Raw genomic sequence first — 20,491 nt, 5'->3', positions numbered from 1 at the left:
TGTTTTCCCTTTGTACCACTAGAGGGCAGTATAAACCCTTTTGTCAGTTGCCTGTAACCTCTTGACTGTAAATGTTTTTATTAGCGATCTGCAGGGTAGAGTTCACAAGTTATGTTTGAATTCAAGCACCATATCCATACAGGGAAATATCAAGAATAAAATCTGGTTGAGTTTATACAATTTTCAAATATGCTCAGAAACAATAGCAGTCTGTCCAAGTGGTAGACTCCATTAGATTTGTTTTTAGAAATTCCTTCTCACACAAGAGTTATTGATGCACATATGCACATGTGACAACCTCCCTCACACACACACACGCCTAGATTTATTGGTGTACCTAAACTCCATTAGGACTACAGCAGTTTATCAACCAATTTGTGAAAGACTATAGTGTCGGCATAGGTCAGTGTAACTGTTTGTCAAGCTGTGGAGCATAAGCAGAGTAGACACACAATATCTCTGCATAATATCTTAAATAGTTAACCAGTTTTACATTGAAATTGCAATGTGAAATGCAACTAAGAGTTTATCAAATTTACTATCATTTGTTTTCATGCAGAGTATTGAATCACCTTTTTAAAATCTATAAGAAAAAAACGCTTGGAGATTGCGATCAAACATCAAGGCAAAAAACAAATATGATAATATGCAAATGTAAAGGCTCCCTCCAAACTGGGCCTGAGTTCTCCTTTCCTGAATGTTTCAGAAATTTAAGGCCATGACATCTTGGAGGGTGGCTAGATGGTAGAACCAGCATCCTGATACAAGCCCCACTGTCCACCACTCAACTCTACGATGTTAGTCCTTTGCCAGGTTGGTTCTGCCACCGCTCATTCCGCGGATGTTACCTCTGCCTGCTTGGAGATGTCGGCTACCAGGTGCTTCCTAGCCGGGCCTCCAATTCCCAGCAGTCCATAAGGTCTCCTCAGCAAATATCCTAAAAAAAATCAATACAACTGCCTTCTACCAACATGTTCCAGGCCTTGAAGATGATGCTGCCTCCATCCTCTCATCCCAACACACCGTAAACTTGGTAAGAACCACCTCTTTGTAACAGAGGACAATACTGGGTCTGAAGCTAGTATGGATTATGTCCTCTGGAAATTTCAGCCTCTTCTTAAGGTTAGTCTTTCCACATCCCTCAGTAACTTGTCATAGGCTTTTGCTCCTCTCTATTGCTGCGTTCTCTCCTGACCTGAGAAAGAGGGCGAAACAATGGCCATTAGAACATTGTTTTGGCTTCTGTTTTGTTCTATTTCTTTCTTGCCTGCTCCACCCCAGCATCCAACTGTGTTAGAATCTGTTTTTCTCGCCACCAGAATTTCTCATCCGCCAGACTTGACCGACACAAGGACAGGACATACTCAAGGTTGTCCGGCCTTCTGCGGAGCGTGCAGCTGGGGCTCTCAGTCAACTCCCCCATGTGTGGAGGTTTGATGGAGTAGGCAGGACCTCATACACGGAACACAACAGAAACTTGATTCGGTGTCCATCCATGTTCCAGATGTCTTGCAAGGTCAGTGCCCTCTATTGCACACTCTTTCACCCAGACCATACTGTGCAAAATTAACTACTTACAACAGTAAAACAGATTACATCATAGATTCTAATCAGGTCTAACTAGATGCCAATGAATGCATCAGCCAAGAAACAAACAAAATAGTTGTAGTTGTACTTGCAATGTCTTAATTTACCTATGTTTGAGAAGTTGGAGCTTTAAGGAGTAATAAGGAAGCATTATATTAAAAAATGTAAAATTGCAGCTGAAGGTGACACAATTATAGGAGTTAAAGTTGTGATAGAAGTTTTAGTGCTGAAAGGAGTTGAAGAATCAGAAGTGTTAAAGCACCAACAGAAATACATTTAAGAGTTAAGAAGCACTGGAAAGCTGCAGAGACGTCAAATTAATTTCGGGGGGCATTATTGCACAGAACAGCGCTGTGGGTTTTTCCATTTCTAACATTGCATTCGTAAGATATCTACGAACATGAGAAAGGATTACATACCAAAATGCAGTTTAATGAGCCACTGACCACTTGTTTTATGATATACAGGACAAAAATCATCCCTATGTTAAGCTTGTAAAAGTGTTGCAGAGATCATTGAAGTTAAAGCAGTTAAGTTGAGGAAGTAGTAGACGTTAAGCTACTAAAACCTGCTGCAGCATTAAATCTGAAGCACTGAATGAAGATATAGTAAAATTTAAGGTTTGAGCACTGAAAGGAGTTGAAGCAGCAGTTGAAGTTGAAACACTTACTATAAAGTAGTTGTGTGTATGTCATGTTTATTATTTTACATACCTACTGTTATGTATGTATGCATGTAAATGCATTTCAGCATTTAAATTGTGGCAAAAACTGCTTTTTCCCTTTTAAAAACACTTATATCTTCATTTTGTGTTAGTGGCAACGTAAGCAACTTAATGAGTGTAACAAGCCACCTTATATTCGACTTCAGTAGTCCAAGTCAGTCATATCAAGTGGATATCTTTTTAGCATCAAAATCTCTCTTTGTGTTTCCCTGGTGAGTTGTGGTGGAAGTTTAGTAACAAAAAGAGGGAATTTAGCAATAAAGTTTTTGAAATTTGTCTCATTTGAATGGCTGAAGCTTCATATTGGCTCCATATAAACATTTAAATACATTTTTGCACAGGAGGAAGACTAACTACATTATGAAGGGATCTTCTAATGGTCAATATGAACTGTATTACAGCGATGGAAAAACCTATTTCAATGCTCTTAACAGCAGTTGAAGTGACAATAGCAGTAGCAGAAAATTAAAGATTTGAAGTGTAAGCATATAGAAGTGGAAGTGACAGTTTTGTAGTGAAGCACTTAACAACAGTTGAATTATAATGTCAGTTGTAGTAGCAACTGATGTCGATGCATTTCTAGAGAAAGATGTATGTAAAGCTTTTGAAAAACATGTGGCAAAAGGATTGAAGGATGCAAGTAGCTGAAATGACAGAAAAAGATGAATAATTAATGAGATGAAGCCGCAGTTTAAGTGGAGAAGTTCAATGTAACAACTTGTCATTTCATTTAATTGATTAATACTTTTATGTTTTGTTTTCATTAGATAATATTTCCAGCTCTACAATTTCCTGTTATATTGATTTCTTTTTTGTCATTATTATGCAATCAGCAGAGCGTAGATTAAGAATACTCAATGAATGCACATACATTGGGCATGTACACATGTAAATAGTTATACAGGGGGCCTCTTATGTAAATGTGCACACTCACAGCTTCATGTACACACATATGGAACCGTCTCATCGTTGCATTCTAAATGACCGAGCCAATCAAATTTGCCTAATGAGACATCTGGCATTCTGCCTGCATGTGGATGTCAAGCCCAGAAACAGCTGGGCTTTATATATACACACACTCATGCACACACTCTTCTCACACTTTATCAGTGCTGTTAGATCTGGACTGACAAAGAAACAAAGTGGTGCATTCTGAATCTCATATTTAATAAACGCACATGCAAGCATGCAGCAAAATTTAGAGAAGTGTTGAGGAGTGTCAAAGGGAATGTGGTCAAGACTATATGCTGACCAGCACCTAGTGTCACACACTCGCTCTCCCACATGCAGTTCTTTCACACGTGATATATTATGCATACATGAGTGTGTGTAACGCACTCACCACAGCTATAAATTAGATATATGGCAGTGGTGGCGGCAATGAAGGAGGGGGTGCGTAAGGAAGAGAAGAGGAGTGTGTGTATGTGTGTGTCTGTGTGGGTGAGTGTGTGAGAAATGAGGAGGGGGAAGGGGGAGGGGGGCACAGATGGCTGTGGCCTGAGGCATTTGAGGTACTGCAGCTATGAGGGCTGCAAAACACACACACACACACACAAGATTAAGTGTGGGGGGGATTCTCATGTATACAAATGCAAACACTCAAACATATACTGTATAGGAGGGGAAAGGGGTGACAAAGAGTCACATACAGTACGAGCACAAAGTGCCTTTATTTCCACATTGGTTTCATTTCAGGAGTTAAGAAAAATTCACAACGCTTCTGAGTCAATAAACTTATAAAGAAAATAGGAAGAGGAGCTCCTGTATTACCATATTCGGTTTATGTTAATTTTAAAGTGCATTATGTACAACCTTGCACAAAATAAAATGTATCATAACGATCAATCACCTTTTTAAAGGGTCACTCCACTGATTTCACTTTTGATTTTGGCATTTACGTTTTCTCAGATTTTTGCAGAAAGCTTGCATTAAAAAAATTAAGGTGTGGGGTTTGTAAGAAGCGGGCATTTTGAAGACAGGGAGGGCTCATTTGTCTTGAGTTGCATTATGGGAAATGTAGGATCCAGTGTTTTTGGATCTTTACCCATACTAGGGACTGAAAGTACAGATATCTAGCCTCTGCTGCTTGGATTTGGATTTTTTTCTTCTTCTTTTTTTCTCCATCTGCTGAGCTGGCTAACTTCCAATTAGCTCTGTTGATTTGAATAAGGATAAAATATGTGTTATGGGACTGAATGGATCAAATTCTGATAGTGAAACAAGTCATTTTGCGTGGGCCATGTGAAACAAAACAATTTATCCACCAGCATGATAGAGTAGCCTACAGCAGACTCTATGATATTAGCACGTGTTTTTGTAATTACTCTCACCGCTGTAGCAGCCCTTTAAATGAACTTCAATTCCTGCATTTGGATGGTAAGCATAGTTTTGAGGCTTTGTATCTAACATTATAAAAACATAAAGTAACAAAAGCACATTTCATCTAATGTGTCATGTAAAACTTGTGCTTCTGATGCCTGTCTCACTTTAAGCTTAGAAATCATGTTATGTTATGTTATGTTAATCCGTTCAGCTGATGAGTGAAGTTTGAATGTGTCTTTATTGTCCTGCCCTGTCTTGTCCTCATCTGTCACTCGTCCCCTATAATACATGTAAGTGTCTTTGTCTTTACTGCGGCCTTTGAGCGGCTGTCACCATCCAACAGCTTGCCTCTGTCACGGGCCGTTCACACGCCCACAATAAAACTAACTCCTTTTCTCTTTCTCTTTTTAACCCTCCCGGTGTTTTTTCATTCCCTCTCTCCATCATTCAGCTCCTCTGTGCTCCCTTCCTCCTTTCCCTGCTGCATTCCTCCCTTCCTTTCTCTCTCTCCTTCATCCTTCACTCCCCCCCTCCACCCCACCCCTGCAGCCTCTCTCTCCCACTTGTCTGAACTCTGACAGGTGCGTAATTGAATGATTAATGACCACCAGAGTACACCCCCCCCTCCCACACACACACACACACACTCACACAGACACACACTTTATGTTAAAATGAAATTGTACATATTTATGTGCACACATATTCGTGCCCAGACACATGCAGGCGTGCACATTTGTACATTACACACGTGTATTCATTTTGCTTCAATAGGCCAACGCTCAAATGTTCAAATTTGAACCAGTAGGAGTCTTGAAATGATGGAAACATTATCAGGAATGTAGCAATACATTCAGTGAAATATATATTAAGACAGTCTGGAGCAGTGGTAGCAATCACACTTTTTTCATTTCAAACTGTTTCAGGTTACATGATTTTATTTTTTTTAACATTTCCCACAAAAATGCACCATTTATTTTAATCATTTTCTCAAAATTTGGCCAAAAGCTCACACTTATTAAAGGTAGAATGATCTAATGCAGTGCCACACATGCTACAGGCTGCAGTACATTACATATTCTCTTCTAACCACAGGACAGACACATACTGTAAATACATTCAAGCACTTTCTGCCTCCCATATACTACCCTCCATTTGTCAACATAAAGGTTGATTTTATGCAGTGTAATTCCCACCGTCTAATGGAGGCTGTGTCGGTGAGAGAAGAAGCTGGCAGCGGACTCCATCTATGTGAACCAATCATAAGCTGACTATGAATCATATTGTGTGAGTGAGAGCTGTACTGATGTATGAATAAAGCTTGTATGCAGCTATTTCTCTTATTGGATCCCTGCCTCGGGGTGTGATGTTGCAGGATCATACATTGTTGTCAAACAGCTGGAGAGGAAAAAGAGGAAAAGAATACTCACTGACATAATGCTATTTGAGAGGTCAAACATCTGATGCTAATATTTTTTTTTACATATTACTGCATCATTTCACAAACATTTTGCATAAGGATACCTTTAATTTGGTTATTAAGAAATTATTGTAATGAGTGGGACATTTTGCAGATTAACTCTTAACAGGTATTTAATAGTAGACATGTAAAGAAAATGAGTATGGGAAGAAGTCAAAGAGTTTTGGTTTAGTCTCTTCCTGTAATTATTTGTGTTTCTTTCAGTTCCATTTTTTTTCAATCTAACATTAAACCATACAGAATGGACGGTTAAAGCTTCTCTTGCTTACTTGTAAAAATGTATTGAACAAGCAGGCCTCACACAACATTCAGGTGTAGTCAGCATTACTTCCACTGTATGTGTCACACTCTAAGCACTCCTTGGAACAACACAAACTAGGAACAACAATTCTATTGTTACAAGTTGGTTTACTCTCTTGATGAATTTATGACTTATGAGGATTACATTAGGTGGAAGAGCTCCGAAATGATGCAATGATCTTGGTTGTTTTTCCAGCTTTATGATGCATGTGTCTCCTCTATACTGACCTATGCAGGGTTGTGAGGCTTTAAAGAATCTGATATTGCAGATTATAGAATAGTGCTATACAATGTTAGTGGGGGTTTATAGATTTGTTCCTGTAATTCAAGGAGACATGGGCTGACTGCCAGGGTCAGCACAACTGAAAAATGTGTGAAATGATTCAACTGTATAATCGCCTTATTAAAATGGCAGAGGAAAGAATAAATAAGGTGTTTCTGTGGGGTCTCTGTGGGCAACAGAGATTTACACAGTATTTTAGGAGATACTCTGTGTATCTACAGGAATAATTTGTTTTGTAATGTTAACTTCAGCAAAAGTAGTTTTTTTAGTTAAGTTTGGAGGAAAATGGTTTGGAAATATCTTGTCAAAGCCAGAATTGAGGACATATATCAAACAAATATGTGTCATATATTACATCTCGCTGTGATTTTGTTGCTTTTTAAAGTTTGTTGTTTAAAGTTAAAAGTATAGTAAGCACTTTGACCCTGCTTTATATGGCTTAAATGTAAATAAGATATAGATTTACCTTTTCGTTTTTTAAAATGTTTTATTTAATTCATATCATTATGCTTTGTTGAAAAATTACATTCCCTCTTTGTCTTGCTTGCTTTTCAGAGCAGATGATCAGCAGAATCTGATCTAAAGAAACATGCAAACAGAAATTCAAACATTTTGGACAACTTGTGTGTGAAGCATCAGATGTGAGCACACTGAGAACTGATTAGTTGTTTTAGAACATCATGACAAATAAAAAATGATTCAGGTTTACCCATATTGTCCCACAACAAGCTTTGTAGTAAACCAGAGTAAACGTTCCAATATAAATATGATATAGAAGCACAGTTTAGATTGACACAGTAAAAAGAAGCACTGCTGTACATGACAGTGTTGTGGAAAAGACCAGCAAACAAACAGGACTGTGAGGAGGTGAAAGAGTTAGTGAGGGGCCCATCCTGACCACCACGGCCTACAGGAGGTGGTGTGTAGAGGGACAAAGAGAAATGAAAAGTGGTGCTAAGGTCAGGACCCGGGTGCCAGGGAGAACAGCCATTTCCTGTTGACCTCCGTTTGAACTCTGGCCCCTGACCCCCTCTCCTGCTCCAGGCCGAATGGGGGGGGCAGGGTCAGCAGGGTATTCAGGGTTTGTTGTGAGTTTGAGGTGCTATGGGTGGATGTTGGATGCCAAAAGGTGGAGTTATGAATTGATGTTTGATTTAGAGAAAGGGGGGGGGGGGGGGGGGGGTTATGCATTCTTGACAAATAATGTTGTCTTTAGATTATGAACAAGTAAGAAAGAGGAATCTGAGGAGTGGAAGACATTATTTTTATTTTACATGAATGTGTGAGCTGACGTCCAGCTCTAAAACTAACATCTGATCTTTGTTTCTGTCTAGACAGGGAGTGTTGCTTTTTTTTTTACCACACTTCACACAACCGCAAGAAGCTCTGCTCTTTGCTGTCAGGCATTAAACAAATTGGACTTCTTTCCAGCCTGTGATAATCTATTTTGCATGACAGATCACTGCGGCTGTGGCCTGAGGCCTCCGTCAGAGAAGGGGACGGAGTGACATGACTTATGACTCGGGGGGGAGGAGGAAGAAGATTACACTCCTGTGAAAATGAATGACTTAGATCAGGGTTCATGCGTTTGAACTTCTCATGACATATTAAAATATCATAACTTTTGCTGCCTGTTATTAGCTTTAATATTAATTGCACACAAGTAGAGTAGAGGTTAGGAGTAAAGAATAGTGAAAGAATACACATTATATACAGGCTGATTAAGACTTCAAGGCTGAATAGACAAATTAAGAATGTGAGGATTTCAAACAGCTTAGAGGAAGGAGTGTGCTCAGTGCTGCTATGTTTCTGAAAAATGCATGTGCTTTTCTGTAGAAAATTGCAAATCTGCAACAGTTTTGCTGATAATGAACCACTTCTGATTCATATTTGCACTGAAGTGACCTTCAGTTTCTACATTTTCTGTCTAACTGGTCTAACAGTTCAAACTCTACATTAAATACTAATACTATACTGTATACTTCATGCTAAACATCATGGTTATGAAGAAAATGAAAAACGGACTTTTGGAAGAGAATATGTTAGGTAGATTACATTTTTTAGCTTTGGGCCAAAAGACGTTGTATTATTTGTTTTTATTTGTAGTCTAACATAATATGTGAAAGTTGTGTTTTGTAAGACATGTTTCACTGCTACAACTGTATTTATGGAGCCTTTTAAGTGTGTGTGGACTGGGAACTAGTTTGCATAAATAAAAGAAATGAATGTATAATTGTATTTGTACTGACAAGATTTAAAAAACACTCCAGATCTCCGTGGATCTTAAATATCAAGCACATAAATATGATTAAAAATAATATGTAGTAATATGTAGGATACAGTAACTTGTCACCTGCAGTTTCTGGATCTTTCTATCACCAGTTTCTCTATGTACTCATATCTCTTACTGCTGTTAATAAGCAGAGGATGAAATTAACTACAGGTAGAATCACACACACACACAGATGAGCCGTCGACAAGTCTTACAAAAAAACATTTTAATACTTTAATCGTAACTGTATTTCCCATCATCATTCAGAAATGTTTCAGCAGTCCGAGCAGAGCGGAGAGGGAGCAGAATGTTTAAAGAGTCCTTTGGCTGCAGCTCCCTTCACACTGCTGTGACAGACAAAAATGTACTAGAAATGCTTACAGAAGTTTGTGTGTGTGTGTGTGTGTATGTGTATGCGTGTAAATGGCTTTTAGTGTACTGTGTGTGTGTGTATATGTGTGTTTGCATATGTGTGTGTAGGAAGGATCCTAAGGTAATGGACACCTGTTGGCATCTTAAGGAGGTCAGTGGTACTAGAGCGAGGCAGACTGGAAGTCATTCATAGTGTTTAGCTTCATGCTGAGGAAGAGCACTAACATTTCACAAAGCTCATGTGAAGCTGCATCTGCCTGGAGTGGCACACATAAATATAAAAATAGAATAAGAAAAAACTCAAAATCAGCTTTAAATAAAGTGTGTATGTGTGAGGGTGTGTGTATATTTGACAGTCATGTGTACAGGAAGACAGGGAGTAGTGAAGAAGGCGTGGTCACAGGATCAAGTCCCATCCAGTAACGTCCATGTGCTGTGGGGGAAAAGTCTGGGCATAAATATTCTCCGGGTAACTGTCTTCCTGTGGTTCAGCAGGCATGATGGGAAGTGTAGTTTAAAGCATGTGTCTCACCCACAGGACACAGTGGAGACATTTGGAGAGGAGGAAGCACTTCTACTCTGAAAGAGGTATGGCTTAAACCTGTGGGTCCAGACTTTGTGTGTGTATGTGCGTGTGTAATGTATTGTTTATGTCTGTGTCTGCAGATGGATATGGGTGTGTGTGTGTATGCATGTGTGTGTATGCATGTGTGTGTGTGTGTGTGTGTGTGTGTGTGTTTTAAGTGGAACAGCTACATTGAGGTCACTGTCTTTCAGTGGGGAATGTAAACTTTCGGAGCAATGTGTCTTTTTTCTTTAAATAGTGTACTGTATGTGTCATTACACATACGCAGCCGTGCACGCACACATACACACACACACACACACACACATACACATACATATACATGCACACATATCCCACCATACACACATGCACACACACACACTCATACATTAATTTCCCCTCACACACACTCATACACACAACCCAACTCCCCCCACAGCTAGTGTGCGTGTATGTCCAGTCCCTGCGCGAGGAGTGGCTCTGCTGGGTGTGCGTGCGGCGGCGGGTGGAGCAGCATGGCGGGGTGAGGGTGTGGGCCCGGGTAAGGGTGGAGGGACGGTCCCGGATGGGGAGGGTAGCCTGGTTGGGACAGCAAAGCGCCGGGGTAGTCACCCTGCAGAGAAGACATCCCTTGGAGACCTGGTGGTGGGAGAAGTTGGGGGACAGAGAGGATGGATTTTACATTTTCAACATGGATAAAGTGGAATCAGTTTTGGGATTCAGCTCCAGTGATGTTGAAATGACCCAAAGGGGAAGTAAGAGTGAAAAGGTTTTTTTTTCAATCAATGATTTCTACTTTCACAAAATCATGTTTTGACCTGTATTACAGAGTGCAGACTATGCGGGTTTTGCATAAATATTGTAATGGAAACTACTACTACTACTACTACTACTTTTTTTTTTACTTAGAGATGAAAAATCTGCCATCGTAGTGTGTTTTCAACTGATCATATCACTTTTAACCCCTTAAGATACTGTTTCTCTTTTTGTTTTTCCTTAAATAGCTTAAGTAGCTCAACTCTTATACAGTATATTTAGTATCTGCTTGCACCAGGTCTTAATTAAAGCTCTAGTTTTTACAAAAGCATCAATCAATCAAATAATTATATTCTGGATGTTTTAATAATGTTTTTATACACATATTCCTAAAATTCATTTTGACATATTTGGTATTTTTTTGGATACTTTGGCATCACTGCTACATTTAAAACAAACTTCTATGTTTGGCTGCATAATTATTCATTTGACACACTGCTTGAGGTTTTAAACAGTGTCAGATAACATAGTAATCGTCTTTTATTACATATTTAAAAAATGTTTGTCAAATTGTGAGGATCTGGTTTATTGCAGTGATTCTTGGTAGCGGCTAACCCTTTGTTTACATTTAATGACAATCAGCAACTTTCCACACAAGTGTAACATATTCTAAACTACTAGAAAAGCATAGTGAGGGTTAAAAAGTGAGCGTATGTTTTTATAACTTATTGTTTATTTAAGATTTCTACATTAACGCACTCCACTTTCATTCTTGTTCTGCAAGTCATTGTAATGTCTACGCTGTTCTGGTCTTTTCCTTTAATGTACTTAAAGAATATGACACATTCTTATTTGTAAAGCACTCAGCCCTAAGCACATTTGTTCCTATTTAAGACATAAATCCTAAAAATCTATCATTTCATTTTCAGAAAAAGGCTTGAGAATTTCCCAAAACAGCTGGGTGCTGTAGTTTTTCTGAAGATATTACTTTAAAAGGATTTTTGGGCCATTTTTCATCAGCAGATTTGATGCATAATAAAAATTTACAGCAGCAGGATGATGTACGTGTGATTCATTCATATTTGAGGTAGTTTCTTTTATAGGATTTTTATTGGAGAAACATTTAAAAGAATATAGAACATCAGCAGCCTTGTCACAGAGTTTTGTATGTTGAACTCTCTCAGTATGTGATAGTGAGCAGTGTGTCCCTGCATGCAACTGTACCTGCTGTACGAAGCCCGAGGTGGGCCTGTCCGTCAAGACCGTAGCCCCCAAGAGCTGCTCCCTCTGGGCTGTAGGGACCACCCTGACCTGTGGGACAACACACAGCGTCAGACACAGTATACAATAAACTCACACTCACATATATACAAAGTTGTTTACTGAGCGACCGGCCAGCTGACTGACTTATAAACACCGACCTGAGCGATTTGACTGGTCAATCATCGGCTGAACAATTCTCCTCCTGGCATTGATGAACCTGCAGGAGAGAGAGATGTAAAGAAAGAGCAGGAGAGAGAGGGAGAGAGAGAGAGAGAGAAAGAGAGAGAGAGAGAGAGAGAGAGAGAGAGAGAGAGAGAGAGAGAGAGAGAGAGAGATCTCCCGTTAATGGAGAAAAAGGCTGACCGGGAGACTATTAACCTTTTCGCTTTTACAACCACTTAACCCTTTCAGAGGGCAGAGTAAATCAACGTTAGGCCAGAGCAGGTATTGATCGCCCCTGTGATAATTGATTGATCTCCATTGATTGGGTCATTGTGTTTGTGTGTGTGCGTGCTGCAGCAGAGATACAAATAAAAACTCCTAAGTTATCATATTACTAAATCTATTTTTAACATGAACACACATTTCATATGTTTGAGTTTAGAGTGTTTGTTTGTTTGTGAATCTTCGATGGACATCCAGAAATTTGAGAAAGAACTAATTGATCGACACCATTTAAATGCTTGGTGCATGTGTGTTTTCCCTGTGCAGATACATGTGTGCCTGGGGAGTTTGGGTGCAGTAAATAATCTGATTATTTGATATTGATTTGCTATTCTGTTTTATGAACATGGAGTAAGTGGATTTTACTGCCATGCAGCTACTGAAAAAAATGCTTAGAAGGACATTTCTCCCTCTTTTACTAACTGCTTACTTTTAGAGTAGATTACAGTTTTCTCTTTAAGTCTTTTAAACGTGCAGCCTTTTATTTAATTGACATTTATTCACACAAACATGCTCAATAAAGAGTTAATAAGCAAAAAAAAAAAAAATGCAACTGAAGCGAGTTGTAGACTGAGATAAGTGAAAACACTGCTGGTTTTTGCAGCGGATGATCACGCCCATACATTATTGACACGGCAGCAGCCACAATGTTAATTTAAATGTTGACGCTTTCAATTTAAACAAGACAGTTTAACTGATTATTGATAAGCCAGGGGCCAGAATTAGTGTATTGATTGGGAGTGCACTGACCAGTTGTTGACCTGTAAGATGGTCAGTCCCGTGTCCTGTGACAGCTGCTTCTTCTGCTCCTCAGATGGGTACGGGTGCTGTAAGAGGACACAAAGAACTACAGTTTAGAGCTACTCTCTCATGTATGACGTTTTGCAGCTTTCTTCATTAATGTGAATAAATATTTGTGCGGATCAATAGGAGAATCATGTGAAGGCTCCTTGAAGCTTTAACTGAAATCTTAAATAGTCATGTATGTGAAATGTCAGGGTTTTAAACAGGGTCAGGGATTTTAATGATCTGAATTCACATCTACGCTCATATTTTCAACCCCATCAACCCCCCTCACTCTTTCTTACAGCATTTCTCTCTATCTCTCTGTCTCTCTCTCACACACACACACACACACTTTCTACAATAATTGGAGTGGAGCAACATTTGACCTGCCTCATTTAGTAGCTAATTATCAATCAAACCAACACACCAGCAATTACTCACTCCATTTCTATCACTTCCACAATTATTCAATAGCGAGCATATTCACATAATCACATAATCCTCTGATTTTTCATTTCATTTAATTGACTTCCATTACACACTCGCTTCACCTCTCTGTCTATTCTTGTTAGGGATGTTTTACCTCACACTAAATCCTCTCTTTCGGCAATTAGCCTCTCATCCAGCACTCTACACTACCTTTCTCTGTTTTCTTACATTGTGTAGGATGGTTTAATTATTATCCAAATTCAATATTTTCAAGTGTAATAATTATGAGAACGTGATGAAGTTGTGCCTCTCTCACCGACAGATGCTGGAAAAGCCACGCTCTCATGATGTTTGTGGCTACTTTAGGGAAGATGCCTCTCTTCTTGTTGTTCCTCCTCTCTCTGTCGGACTCGTCATCATCTCCTGTACTGGGGGAGGCTACTCCTCCGTCCAGACCATCACCTACAGGGAGACCACACACATATTGTACCTGAGCCACTGTGTATGTACATCTACTGTATTATCAATTAGGGTCTAAATAAAGCATGCTCACAATGGTGTTTTTGCTGATATTTTGTACATTTGACCATTTTCAAACCAGAAATTGTAACAACTCTCATGATTTATCCAAAATTTTCAATTTAGAAATTTAATTAAAATCTCAATTTAATCTATTCTTATATGAATTATCCCTTATTTTGGTTAGGTAACAAATGCTGTGATCAATTCTACAACCACCGGGATCATATTCATTTTAACAACAGACTGACACAAGGTTAATATCAGCTATGGGTCTAACCACATTATCATCTACAGTGTTATAAAACACTTCACATGCATGTAGGTCTGTATGAATGTGTGTGGTTTTGCAGATGTGACTGATGCGCTCCTTTGTTTCCCTGCATGCATCTTTGCTGTGAAGTGTTTTCCCTCACAAACACTGTTTTCCATGTACCTGTGTCGCTACAGTTGTCTACTGTGCTGAGTGAAGGCAGGCCACATGTGCCTGGTGTTCCCAGAGGAGTCGTGGCACATTCATCTGGCTCCCGTAACCATGACGCATTCTGCAGGGAGAGACAGAAGGAGAGGAGAGTAGAGGTAGAGTAGTGGGAAGATGGGGAATTCCCAGCAGGAGGAGAGAGAAAAAGGTGACATGAAGCATGGGGTCATTATTCAGACAATCAGTGGATGAATACTACACGCTGCTACTGCTCACTGTTTGAGTATTGCTTGTCTCACCTGCTCTGACAGACTGGTGCAGGATCCAGTGAAGTCCTCCATGTCAGACTTGGAGCCGCCCTCCCGATCATCCAGGACGAGGTCTGTGGGCATTTTGCCCTTCAGACAGGTGATGTAGCGGTGGCAGAAGTTATCGCACAGGTCATGCACCTTAGAAGACAGATATTAAGTTATTAGTGTGTGATTTTAACACCAATTCCTAATTATTGCCTACATGGAAAAAACTTTGCATTTTTAACATATCAAAATGTGTTTATGCTGGTATTGAAATTTTGAATGATTTATCTCACCAACCTTCTCTAACTCCAGTAAATGAAAGCGAAGAACCTGTATGGCCTGGATCATCTGCACAGGGAGAAGGATGCAGATTAATTATCAACAATCTATGAGTGAACATCTATGAGTTTCTTATACTAGTATATCAGTTGGTGCATCATACCAAGTTATCCAGCTCAGGATTGGAAGAAAATATGGGCTTCTCGGAACGAATCTGCAACACAAATAAAACAAATTATTAAAAAAAAATAATCATAAAACAGGCTGTTGTTGACCTTTATTCTGTGATTGGCTTTTACAGCTGCCACTCGCCTGTTTAGCGAACACGGCGATGTCATCGTTGAAGGATTCGGAGGAGCAGACGTCGCTGTGATTGGTCATGCCGGGGAGGTGGGAGGTGGCTGAGAGGGAGGTGGAGTCTCGAGGGGAGCAGGTGGCGAGCTCGCACTTCTCAAAAACTAAGGCCAGCAGTGGGAACAGTGGGTGACTGCACACACGCACACACACACACACAAACACACACACACACACACATATACACAGTTAACATACTAAACATAAACACAGTAACAGTTGACATATAGCACACACACGATACATTCACAGAAGGTGTTACATGAAACTTAATAGCAAAGTATTTATAAAATTGGCAGCTGTAAACACTTCACATACATCTTCATATACAGAATACAAATGTACACTGTATGTTAATTTGCTAAAAGTGCATGTGTAGTTAAAACTGTTTTCTGCCACTGACAGGCTCCATAAATCATTGTGTGCACTACATCTAGGGTTTCCAACACACACACACACACACACACACACACACACACACACACACAAACACAGACACTCACCCATAGATCTGGTCTTTGTGGTGTTTGAGAGAGTCGGGGATGGGGGCTCCATACTGTGGCGGAGGAAGTGGCCTGACATCGTCCCCGTACCCCCCCATCGACATGCCCTCCGACCCTGAGTAGTGCACCAGCTCTTCATACTGAAACACAATTAGATTGAAAGACAGAAAACATGAGACACGTCTGACATCTGCGCTGTCTGACATCAAATCTTATTGTGATTTTATTACGGGGCTGAGCTGTCAGGCGGCTTCACTGACTCGGCTTACTGGACAGACCTGCCGCTGTGGTTTCACATTCACACCAGAGTTTTGTGTTTCCTAAATGGCTGTAGTGGTGTACTTTAGAATTATAATTTATTGTTACATGTGCGTCTCTCTGCATATATTTGTGTATATGTGTGTCAGGGCTGCAACTAACAATTCTTTTTAACTATGGATATATCTGCTAATTATTTTCTGGATGAATCAATTAATTGTTTGTTGTATAAAATGTCAGAAAAAAGAGAAATAAAACATCTAGGTTGCATTTTTAATTAGCTTATTTAATCAAACCAACAGTCCAAAGCCCAAAGATATTAAACTGACGATAGAGGACTAAGAAAACCAGAAAATAATCATATTCAAGAGGTTCAAATGAGTGAATTTTTGGAATTTTTGTTTAAAGAATTATGAAAGTATGAAAATGTGTTGCTGATTAATTTTCTGTCAGAGTACTAATGAATTAATCAGCTAGTCATTTCAGCTCTAATGTGTGTACATGCATATATATTTGTAGACATTCACGACTGTAATGCTGCAGTGGGAAAACCATAACCTCCAGTAATTCAATAATTGCAAGCACAACAAACACATTGTCTACAAGAATCAATATTCACAATTTACTTACAATATGGTTGCTACATATTCCCAAGGTGTGTGTGTGTGTGTGTGTGTGTGTGTGTGTGTGTGTGTGTGTGTGTGTGTGTGTGTGTGTGTGCGTGCGTGTGTGTGTGTGTGTCACTGCAGCTGTGTCTACTGTACAATTCAGTTGTGTGTTTGTGAGCATCGTGAGAAAGCTATGGTGATGTCTTTGTTGTTACTTAAGCTTTTGGAAATGGTGCCACTTTTAGGATTATGAAACTCTTTCCAACACAATCTGCAAAAACGCACTGAAGCCCTGATATTTTTTTAAGAAAAGGTGTTTTTCTTATACTGTATTTTTAAAAAAAAAGTCTTGTGTGTGTTTTTTGACAACACACTGGTCCTTACAAGACAAGCAGGGTGGGAGACAGGGAATGGGGAGGAGGTGAGATCCTTGGTGAAAGATGGAGAGACTGTAAGCAGCTAATATTGTCTCCTCCTTCTTAAATTCAGACTAGACAGAAGCCATGCTGAGATGTCCTCATAACCTGCTGTGCAAGCTTCCCTGGGGCCCACTCACACACACATGTACTGCACACTCACAGACAACAATGACACACATGCACAGACATACAGCCAGAGACAACAGCACTTACACACATAGCATCATGAATATACATGTCTGGCTCCCTGGTTTCCTCTCTCACGCTCTTTCTCTGTGTTATAGAGTTAATTTGTGCTACGCTGCAGCTTCTGTCTCTGAGGCGACGTTGCTCGGGTCAGCAGATCCGCTTCTGTTTCTCTTTCTGCTGGATTAAAGAGCCTCCCGTCGCAGTCTCACAGGGCCACTATGATCACAGACAGCACCTGCTACGTGGCCTGACACAGACACCTTCTAGTTCAGTGTTATTTTAATAAAGCCATAAAAGTTATCATGTGCTTAGCCTAGTTTTTCTGTGGAGACTGTTCCCTGCAGGCTCAAGAGGTTATGATTTACTACAGAAGTGTGTGATAGTCATCAGTGCTGGTGGAGCAGTAACAGCGGGGACAGTGATTCCTTTGAATTCACTTAAACATTTATTTATTCTTGACAATCTACTATATTATCAGATGTCCAAGTAGCCAACAGAGGCTGTGTCCAATGTGAGATGATTTTTGTTGTTATTTGTAGAGTGCATACATAACTAAATTGTGAGGAAGTGAAAGTGGTGAGACAGAAACTGTGATAAATGTGATTATTTTTCACAGATTCTCTCTGCTGAGCTCTGGGAATTAAATAATAGAGAAATTAAATTATTCCTCTTCATGTGCCAGCACTGCCTTCCTGGAAACCCCTCTGCAGGACCCCTGGAGGTCTCCGGACCCCACTTTGGGAACCACTGTCCTAAATGGCTTATCAAATTGTTGTATTTCAGAGTCCCATATGGCCACCGGGATCACAGAAAGCACCTGCTCTGAGGCCCTGGTCCGGGACACCTTCTAGTTTTATGGAGGCTGGCTATTAACACAATCACCGATATCGGATTGCGCGTCTCTCTTTACGCACGGCACCTATCGGGTTTCTATGCGTCAAGCGGATCAAAGCGCACAAGTTCCACAAGACAAATTCCGCGAATTTACCCCTTTTTAAAAAAAAGTCACGGAGCTGGTAAACAGGCTTCAGATGGCAGGACAACATATTCATTACACGTTTTAATTGCTTTATTTCAACCGACGCAGAAAAGTTATATCAGGCCTAACACGAGTGTTACTTCTGCCTGGAGGACAAATCATCAGAGCTGAAAACATATCATGAGCTGCACGAATCTTCCATCGTTCTGTGCGTTTATGATCGATAAACACATCACATTTGTGAAAGAAAAAGTAAAGAATTATGACAAAATCGCGTAAAATCGATTTGTTTTATATTTCAGACATTCTTAAATGTAACTGAACTAATAAACTTCCTTAACTACTAAATAAAGAATGACAACTCTCTTAAACTTTGCGCACATCTAAATTCGATGGATATCGTGTAAAAATGCTGCCATTTTTTCAACATTAAATAGTTTGGGAGAAAACAAGCTCAGTTATTCTTGTTTCAGTGCATCGGTTTAGGATATAAAACGATGGATGTGTGTATGAGGATAGTTTTAATTCTAATAGTTCAAACATCCAAAATGCACTTCCATAAATGTGTCTTAAGTGTCCGTATTTTTCCAGCAAACAAGGCTGAGAAAAACAAATGGTTGGCACAAACTTAACGAAAAGGGCAACACGTTTTTTTTTACTAATATAATGTATTTAAAGGGTAATTACGCAAATTGTTTCACGTTCAAAACATTTTTGAGCGTATGAAAAAGAATCACGCTACTTCTCAAAACACATAAAACTAGACCTGTTGCAGATTCCACTTCGAGTTTTGCAGTGTCACAAATAACTTTTCCCAACTCTCAAACTCAGTATCCACACATGTTTTTAACACACATTACAGCAGTAATCTCCATTTGATTTTTCTTTCAATCTCGCAATAAGGAACTGGAAGATTGGAAGCATTAAACCTTTCCAAATAATCCAGCCATATAGATTTGACAGTGAAATACACAGTAACATCCGTGCTTGTCTTTTAACAGCCAGTAATCCCCTTTACACAACCTAGAAATGTGTAAATGGCCAGTATGTAAATTTATATTAAAATCTCTACTTTTTAGTTTTTAAATAGCTTTATTTAAATTCAGATTTTAAGCTGTTTTGGTTGAGTTGGTGCTGCATCTGTGTGTGTGTGTGTGTGTGTGTGTGTGTGTGTGTGTGTGTGTGTGTGTGTGTGTGTGTGTGTCTGTGTGTGTGTGTATGTGTGTGTGTGTGTGTGTGTGTGTGTGTGTGTGTGTCGTCTTATTTCTCCTCCTCAGCCTTCTCTCCCTGCTCTGTTTTCATACAGCAGTGATTTTCTGTCTACACACTGTACATCTCTAATTGCTCTCTTCCACTCAGAGGTCTCAGCCCGCCTGCTGCCCGTCAGCCTCTGCCTGTTTCTCCACCACCACCATGCCTCTGAATCACTGTAGCAAAAAAACTGACCTACTTACCGAGTTGAAGAGCTGCTTCTCTTCTCCTCTCCTCTCCTCTCCTCTCCTCTCCTCTCCTTTTAATGACCTACACTCCTCTCTCACCCTTATGTGCCATTATAACGCCTGACTGACATTACACAACAACAAAATATTTTCAGGAGAGGATGAAGTCTCAAATCCAAACCAACACTTCCTCATCACTTGCTTTGAGAGACTGCTGCTGGCATATTACAAGTTCTGTATTGCATGGATGTCTTAAAAAGGCTGAAAGTTCATTCTCATCGTTTCTAAGCAGCTCCACAAATAGAGATTTAAGGAGGATATTTATGAATAGTTCCTTATATTACACTCTCAAAAATGATGCTTTACGCAGCTTACATGCTGGCATGTTTTTGTTGTGATTCCCTAAACCTAAAAGTCAATGCTTGGACACTCCACTAGTCTGTTTCATTGGGCCTTGTGGTTTTGTGCGTCTGCAAAACGCGCCCAGAGACCCAGTAGTGCAAACAGGGGGATTCCCAACCTTATTCTTGACATTTTTCTAATAAAGTTAAGCTCTTCTGCTCAGTGATATGACATCAGTCTCCACAAATAAATCATACAAAACACACACAAACACACAGCAGACCTACCCTCTTCTCCAT

General features: G+C 39.7%; 1 protein-coding gene across 1 annotated transcript; it reads right to left on the bottom strand.

Annotated features, from left to right (window-relative positions):
- Nucleotides 1-10,347: 10,347 nt before the first annotated feature.
- meis3 (myeloid ecotropic viral integration site 3) lies at nucleotides 10,348-20,491 on the bottom strand. Its single transcript, XM_053320827.1, has 12 exons — nucleotides 20,480-20,491; nucleotides 15,959-16,098; nucleotides 15,414-15,588; nucleotides 15,265-15,315; nucleotides 15,120-15,170; nucleotides 14,826-14,975; nucleotides 14,542-14,650; nucleotides 13,903-14,048; nucleotides 13,122-13,198; nucleotides 12,086-12,144; nucleotides 11,889-11,975; nucleotides 10,348-10,547 (listed from the first exon to the last, which is right to left on the bottom strand). The coding sequence occupies exons 1-12, from the start codon at nucleotides 20,489-20,491 to the stop codon at nucleotides 10,348-10,350; spliced, it is 1,257 nt and encodes a 418-aa protein (XP_053176802.1).

The sequence above is a fragment of the Scomber japonicus genome, chromosome 6, assembly GCF_027409825.1.
Source record: "Scomber japonicus isolate fScoJap1 chromosome 6, fScoJap1.pri, whole genome shotgun sequence".
NCBI classification, from domain to species: Eukaryota; Metazoa; Chordata; class Actinopteri; order Scombriformes; family Scombridae; genus Scomber; species Scomber japonicus.
This window is presented reverse-complemented; position numbering and strand designations above follow the sequence as displayed.